Source organism: Haematobia irritans, chromosome 2 (genome assembly GCF_050003625.1).
Source record: "Haematobia irritans isolate KBUSLIRL chromosome 2, ASM5000362v1, whole genome shotgun sequence".
In the NCBI taxonomy this organism is placed as follows: domain Eukaryota; kingdom Metazoa; phylum Arthropoda; class Insecta; order Diptera; family Muscidae; genus Haematobia; species Haematobia irritans.
In genome coordinates this window covers 172,254,020-172,262,480 of record NC_134398.1, presented here as the reverse complement: position 1 = coordinate 172,262,480, position 8,461 = coordinate 172,254,020, and the positions used below count along the sequence as shown (strand labels likewise).

The following is an 8,461-nucleotide window of genomic DNA, read 5'->3' as shown; positions in this document are numbered from 1 at the left end:
TTGAAAATACCGATAAATATGGGTTCGATGATAGTAAGTTCGTGTTACACAAGTGAAAACCAAATCTAAAACTGCAAATTAAAATTAAAGAAACGTGTTTTCTTTACAAAACCCCACATAACTTGGAAGGATGATATAAGATAGTAAAGTAACCGTGAAAATATCCGATCTTCAGATATGCAACATGAACTTAGTACCGGTCTTAATTATTATTTATTATTTTGTTTTATTTAATTATTTTTTCCAACATACCAGAAAAAAATTCTGGAGGTTTAAACAGAATTCCAAACAACTCCAAAACGTCTTTATAGCTCCCATAAAAAAAACTCCATGTTATGCACAATTATGTACTCTTTATTGATATATTAGGTTCTTTTTTAGTACAATATATAACAAATATTTTCTTTTTTATTCGGTTTTACTTAAAAACTACATATAATTATTTTTTGTTGTTGGTTTTATTTTACATTAGCTAATATTCTCTAAAAAAAAAGATCACATAAAAACATATATTTTAAAAAAAATATTGAAAACAAATTAAAATAAATAAAGCCGACTTACATAGCAAAATTGTTATAATAAAGCGTGTATTTATTATACATAAAACCTTTGTGAGAAATACAAAACATTGAATGGAAACAATCGAATGGCTGGTTCGAATAGATTGGGTTGTTTGAAACGCTTAGCGTGTTTGTATTATAATCTTAAAAACGAATCTTGTGCACTAAAAATATTTTCCAGAAATATTTTAAATACTGCGATATTATCACTGTGAATGTATGTATATTATTTTGCGAGTTTTCGTAGTAATTAACCTGAATGGGTTGACAAGGTAAAACCGACAAGAAATCACAGCAAGTAAACTGACTTATTTATGATTAACAGACTCAAATCAAAGCAAAATTCTATTTATATATTCATTTAATTTAGTATAATTTCATTTACATTAATATAATCATATTGCTAGTTTTTTTTTAACTGAATTCAACATGAAATAATTTAATTTAAGCATGAAACTATACTGAAGTCAGTCATATATTTTAGTTATAACTGAGGTTATTTATTTTGTTGTTAAATGAAACTTTATGTTAAATTCAAATTACAGTGCACTCGCGGTAACATGAACTAATTAAAACCAAGAGAGTTCACGTTAGCGAACTTCAGCCAATTTCAGAACAAAACATTGCCATATTCGGGAGTTTTACGCGTTCAAGCGTGATAGTCTTTTATATTCGTTATTAGTAATATTAAAAACTTAATGTAAATTCATGAAAAAATAAAAAAAGAGATTGGAAAAAATATCAGTGGATATGGAATTATAAAACAATTTAAATTAATAATTAAAATTCACGAAAAAAAAACCAAATTAGATCACTAAAAAATTCCGTAAGTGTATTTGAAATTATATTTGGCATTGTAAATATTGTCGTTAAAGGTCAAATTTCATGTTTTTCAGCGTTACGTTATGGCGGTTTTCACGTTACCGCGAGTGCACTGTATACAAATTGAATTAAAAAACAAAATAAATAAAATTAATAAATTATTAAGTCTGCTTATAAAATAAGTCTTGTTAACAAAACGCATACAATACAATAGCCTCAAAATTACATATTGTTTATATATTTTACCCCAACCAAATCTGATATTGGGCCACTAGTGTTCATAAAATTGTATATTAATTTGCTATTTAACCTCCAACATCAGAAGAATTAACAAGATTTTCTGCTGTGTCAACTGACAAACTTTTTACCTGAGTTCCTGGGTAAAAACACATGAAATAAACCATATGCATATATTCTTTCATACTTGGAAGAACATAGCCAATAAAAATCGTGTTACTGAATATTTAGATATACTGCTGTTTTGGCAACAATACATCTTTGCCCTTTTCCAGCAGACAAAAACTGCTGAAACATCTAATTTTTATAATTTTTTGCTGTTATAACTGAAAATTTGTTTTGAGTGGAGAAAATGGAAAAGTTTCACATGATGTTGGAACGTATTAATTATGTTACTCTGTATCCAATTATTTTAAATCTGATATCTTTATGACTTGGGCTGCCTCCAGTGATAGACAATGGGGTAAATCATTTAGCATTATTGTCATGGAGGCAAGACGAAAGAGAGACATATTATGGGATTAAAGAACTATATAATTTTTCTATAATAGAATATTAATGAAATACCCATTACCACCTCATTTCATTAATTGATAAATTTGAAAAATATTTGTGAGTACATATTTACAAAATTTAGCTGATATTAGGATTGTTTCATTTTGTAACGATTCTGACATTTGCACAGCACTGATAAATTAACTAAACATAATCTGATAAAAAAAAGTCTACACACAATAACATTTACTAACTACATTTGGTTTTATTGCACAATAGTAAGATATAAAATGGGATAAGTGAAGTGATATTGTTGCAAATTTGAGCAAATTGCGCTAAACTAGGAAAAGTGATATTTTTTAATTTATCTTTTATGTAAACTTCCTAATTTAAAAATCTCTAAAACAAAAGACGTTCAAATTGTATGCCAACTATCAAAATCTTATTTACAAAAATTAGTTGGTATTACGAATGTTTGATTTCGATTCTAACCATTCACAGCACAGATAAATCAATTAGGCATAATCTGATATAACATAAATCAATTAGGCATAATCTGATATAAAAATCTAAAAATGATCAAATTTATTAACTACATTTGCACAATAATAATTAGAAGAATGGTTGGGTTTTGCAAGACAAAACAAATTTAACCCTTTTGGATAATATAAAGTAATGAAAAATTCTGTTGCAAATTAACAAATATTGAGAAATTTTGAAACTATGAATTTTTTTAGAGATCTATCAATTTATCTTTGAATAGGTACCCCTAAAACAATAAGCATTACAAATTTGAGCAAACTACCAAAAATCCTCACACCCACCCTTGCTAGATCTTAAGAAACTGATTTTTCATTTTCTTCCCTTTCTATGTCCTAGCATTCAAAGTACTTTGACTTGTACTCGCTGACAAACCCATTTCTTCATCAGATTCATCTGAATCCAGGGGACTTACTCTAATGGCCTGATACCATTTATTTGTCAAATCGGCCATTTGTGATTTACATTCATGCAATTCTTGACTATTAAAACGTCGTGTAAAGAATGGTATAAAATATTTCCTATCTAAACGTCCAAATCCTGCTATACGTGTTTGTGCAAATGAAACATCTTCCTCTTCTGTGAGTTCAGACAAATGCTCGGAATCAATAGCTTGGCCCCATTCCCTTGTCTTTGACAGTGATATAGATTTAGAACGTTTACGTGAATTACTACGGGTTCGCGATGATGCCGATGATGAACTACCTCTTGATCTGGCACGACGTTTTTTACCGGGTTTTAAATATTTCAGTAATGGCATAGTTGACCCTCCAAAAACTAACGTGGTGAATAATACTATAATTAATGTGGTGGTTATAATTACATGTCTCGTCTCATCACTTGACAAATCTAAATGCAATGACAAAGCATAGGAAATTGCCCCTCTCAGGCCTGAGAACCACATTATAAATTGCATTTTATTGGTAATCTTATGTTCGCGAAATTTATTCACCAAATAGGCCAGTGGAAAGATGTTACAAGCCCTACCAATTAAACATAAAACCATTGACCATATTACAAATGACAATTCCACCTGATGTTTAAACGAGAATATAGCCAAGCCCAAATAGGCAAAAACGCATGTCTCCGCTATAAAAGCCAAAGTTCGCATAGTTTGTTGCATTGTGATTTGCGTTACGGTAGATAAGTTAAAATGAGTGTAATGTGACATAACAATGCCACAGAATAATATAGCCATAATACCACTTAAATGTATACCCTCAGCTAAGACATATGGAGCATAAGTAAACATTAACATAATGGCAAATTCCAATGATGGATGCTTTCTTAGATCTATGTGCTTTAGGAGTAGAGCCGAAATTAAAGCAAATATAACTCCAATACCGGCCGAAGCAAAAAACATTTCGCAAAATGTTTTCAATGCCGAAAATATGGCCTCACCTGTTGTCATTTTAGCATAAAGTGGACTGTTTGCAGATTGAGTAACAGTTGTGGTTAGGACAATAGAAATTGCATCGTTGAGAATACTTTCGCCAAACACCAACATGTTAAGTATGGGATCAACATCGAGAGCATGAAATATGGCCACAGTAGCAACGGGATCAACCGCAGAAATAAGTGAGCCAAAAGCGAAGGATTCGGAGAAATTTAAACTGAAATGAAAAGTTTGGGTTAGGTAATTAAGTCTGAATTTATATTGAAAAAACGTACAAAATATTTAAAAATTATGGAAATCAATCTTTACCAATAAATATTAACTACGACTATTATGAAAACAAAACTCCTGAGTTAGCTAGCTTAAGCCAACATCACAATGAAAAATAAAATTGTTGTTAAGTTATATTGCAAATTGAATTGAAAGATGAATCTTAATTTTTTGACAAAAGATCTTACAGAAAGACACTCTGCCGTGGAAGTGAAATTAACGACAACCATATCTTAATGATATTTTTATTAAGCATACATTCCATAACACTTACCGATATGCTACCTCTGCCATACCCAGCAAATAAATACCAGCGCCTATTACCAAAGCAGAAATTGTTGTGCCCACAATGGCAAAAACCAAAATAGAGCCAATATTTTGGAAAAAGTTACCCTTATGTAGATTATAGCCAGACTCAAATATAATAGGAGGCAATAAAACCAAAAAGAAGCCAGTAGGCGAGAAGACCTCTTCACGTTTCCAACTGGCATTTTCACCGGACATCACCTTAAGTAAGAGACCAATCAATGCTCCAAGGAATACTACAACAATAGACTCAGGTAAATATTGGAATCCAGTCTGTAGCATTGAATGTATCAACAATATGCCTAGCATAATAACACATATCACGAAGAATAAAGAAAGCGATGAGTTATGTTCCTGCTCGACGGCATGATGATCCGGCAAAGGAGGTTCGGTAACGGTTTTTGTATCATTTTGTGTGATATTCGCGGCTGGGGGAGATGGCGATGGTATTGTGCTTGAATTGTTATTGGATGTTACCGCAGAACTACTAGGATTGGCAATCCTACTGCTGTTCTCCGTAGATGCTGTGCTGTTGACTTTTTCTTGTGGTTTATTTAGATTGTTGTTGTTGGCATTTCCTGTTTGTGCTGAATTGCTGGAAATTGTGGAATTTTGTGGATTGCCACTATTGCCATCGGGTTTCACGAAACCCACTGAAGCAGATACGTCATTAGAATTGGCTAAGCCCCCGCTGGAAGGCGATTGTTGTTGCTGTTGTTTCTGTTCCTCTGCCCTTATCGTGAAGAAACTGACCAACGTTATCAGCAAAACAAATGCTAAAATTTTTGTACTTCGTTTTTCCATATTTGCCCATATAAATTTAAAAACTTAATTATTCTTATGACTGCAACTCCAAGCAATTTTCTTTCCAAAGAAAATTGTTCACGAATGTTCCTTTCTATTAAAAAATGGAATTGTTACTCATTTTCCGTCAACAAGAAAAACCAAAAACAGACAGATTGACAGATTGTGACAATTACAGCACATTGGTCAAAAAACAGCTGACTTCACAAAAGTTGTGAAATTATTTTACATATGGTTACTCTACTCCAATAAACAGTAATGTGGTTAATTGTGTAACGGTCATTTTGTTTGAAAAATCTTATCGTCTTAATGTGAGGGTTAGAGCTCGACCGAAGCGGGTTTTGTGGCCGTAGCCGAAGTCGATGTTCAGCAAAAAAGCAATAATTTGTAATTAAAGAAATTTGGAGTGTTTTAATTCAATATTAGCTTATTATTTCAACAAGGGCATAAAACTAAAAAGCTTTTCAGTATTCAACATTCAATAGTTTGATATTATAATGACAAACAAGGATTTATTATTATTTTTTTACGTTTTATTTGTATTGGGTGTTTTGACTGAGACAAATTCAACACAGGGACAATTCAATATGACATAAATTATACAAAAAGCTTCGGCTTCGGTTAATCGGGCTCTTGACGCCGAAGGCCGATTATTCCTTTTTTGCCAGAATGCCGGTCGAGCTGATTTTTTCATTATAATTACACTTTGTATCACTTATATACTTAAAATATTTCTACTTACAAAAAAGTTTTAGAGAGTAGGCTGTCACAGGTTCCTATAGAAACTGCTTGGAAAAACTAAAAAAAAAATTAATTTAATTTGAATCTAAAAACGATAAGACAAAAAATATTTACTTTAAATATTTTTTCAATATAGTGGGAAATATCAAAGGAATCTGCGAACGTTTTCAAAATTGAAAAAAGGCCTATTACCGTTGCGAATTTAGATGATTCTTCATGATCTTCGGCTAGAATTGTCCCTCACATCCTATATTGCTTATAACAGGTTGGCTGATACGTCCCCGGTCTGACACATAGATGGTGTCGCTAGTATTGAATGCATATTATTTTTAGCACCAACCTTAAAATGATTCGTGTCAATATTTGACGTCTGTAAGTCAATTAGTTTGTGAGATAGAGCGTCTTTTGTGAAGCTACTTTTGTTATTGTGAAAAAATTAAAAAAAAGGAATTTCGTGTTTTGATACAATACTGTTTTCTGAAGAGAAAAAATACGGTGGAGGCAAATACTTGGCTTGATAATGAGTTTCCGGACTCTGCCCCAGGGAAATCAACAATAATTGATTGGAATGCAAAATTCAAGCGTGGTGAAATGAGCACGGAGGACGGTGAACGCAGTGGACGCCCGAAAGAGGTGGTTACCGACGAAAACATCAAAAAAATCCACAAAATGATTTTGAATGGTCGTAAAATGAAGTTGATCGAGATAGCAGAGGCCTTAAAGATATCAATGGAACGTGTTTGTCATATCATTCATCAATATTTGGATATGCGGAAGCTCTGTGCAAAATGGGTGCCGCGCGAGCTCACATTTGACCAAAAACAACAACGTGTTTCTGAGCGGTGTTTGCAGCTGTTAACTCGTAATACACCCGAGTTTTTCCGTCGATATGTGACAATGGATGAAACATGGCTCCATCACTAAACTCCTGAGTCCAATCGACAGTCGGCTGAGTGGACAGCGACCAGTGAACCGTCTCCGAAGCGTGGAAAGACTCAAAAGTCCGCTGGCAAAGTAATGGCCTCTGTTTTTTGGGATGCGCATGGAATAATTTTTATCGATTATCTTGAGAAGGGAAAAAACATCAACAGTGACTATTATATGGCGTTATTGGAGAGTTTGAAGGTCGAAATCGCGGAAAAACGGCCCCATATGAAGAAGAAAAAAGTGTTGTTCCACCAAGACAACGCACTGTATTTTGAGGAAAAACCGAAGGAGTACTACCAAAATGGTATCAAAAATTGGAAAGTCGTTATAATCGTTGTATCGCTCTTGAAGGGAACTATGTTGAATAATAAAAACGAATTTTGACAAAAAAAATGTGTTTTTCTTTGTTAGACCGGGGACTTATCAGCCAACCTGTTATCATATCGAAGATGGAGCCAAATATCAGATATATTTCTCGTGGAAAGAACTCCCCACGACTGAACACGGCCGGTGTCTAAATGTAACGCTCCTTTGTGAGATAGATCTGGTGAAGCAGTTTATTTACAGTAATGAACATAGAATTTGCAGTGAACAAATCTACTTTGCCACAGTTCACATTATTTCGCTAAAATAGCCATTTTTTAATTTTATCGTTAATAATTCGTTTAACGGTCATTTTCATGAAGCTTCGTTAGTGATACGTTAGCTAACGAACTTTTAAATCGATCTATGGTCATATCTGTCATCTTGCCTATATATTCCATATGCCAGTTAGGTTAGTTGAAAGTTTTTCAGTTAACCGGAGAGAAGATATTTGCCGCGGCTGCGTCTTAGGTGGTCCATTCGGAAAGTCCAATTTTGGGCAACTTTTTCGAGCATTTCGGCCGGAATAGCCCGAATTTCTTCGGAAATGTTGTCTTCCAAAGCTGGAATAGTTGCTGGCTTATTTCTGTAGACTTTAGACTTGACGTAGCCCCACAAAAAATAGTCTAAAGGCGTCAAATCGCATGATCTTGGTGGCCAACTTACCGGTCCATTTCTTGAGATGAATTGTTCTCCGAAGTTTTCCCTCAAAATGGCCATAGAATCGCGAGCTGTGTGGCATGTAGCGCCATCTTGTTGAAACCACATGTCAACCAAGTTCAGTTCTTCCATTTTTGGCAACAAAAAGTTTGTTAGCATCGAACGATAGCGATCGCCATTCACCGTAACGTTGCGTCCAACAGCATCTTTGAAAAAATACGGTCCAATGATTCCACCAGCGTACAAACCACACCAAACAGTGCATTTTTCGGGATGCATGGGCAGTTCTTGAACGGCTTCTGGTTGCTCTTCACTCCAAATGCGTCCATTTTGCTTATTT

General features: G+C 33.7%; 1 protein-coding gene across 1 annotated transcript; it reads right to left on the bottom strand.

Annotated features, from left to right (window-relative positions):
• Positions 1 to 333: 333 nt before the first annotated feature.
• Positions 334 to 5,593, bottom strand: Nhe1 (Na[+]/H[+] hydrogen exchanger 1). Its single transcript, XM_075296821.1, has 2 exons — positions 4,595 to 5,593; positions 334 to 4,267 (listed from the first exon to the last, which is right to left on the bottom strand). The coding sequence occupies exons 1-2, from the start codon at positions 5,428 to 5,430 to the stop codon at positions 2,983 to 2,985; spliced, it is 2,121 nt and encodes a 706-aa protein (XP_075152936.1). The 5' UTR covers positions 5,431 to 5,593; the 3' UTR covers positions 334 to 2,982.
• Between the last annotated feature and the right edge of the window lie 2,868 nt (positions 5,594 to 8,461).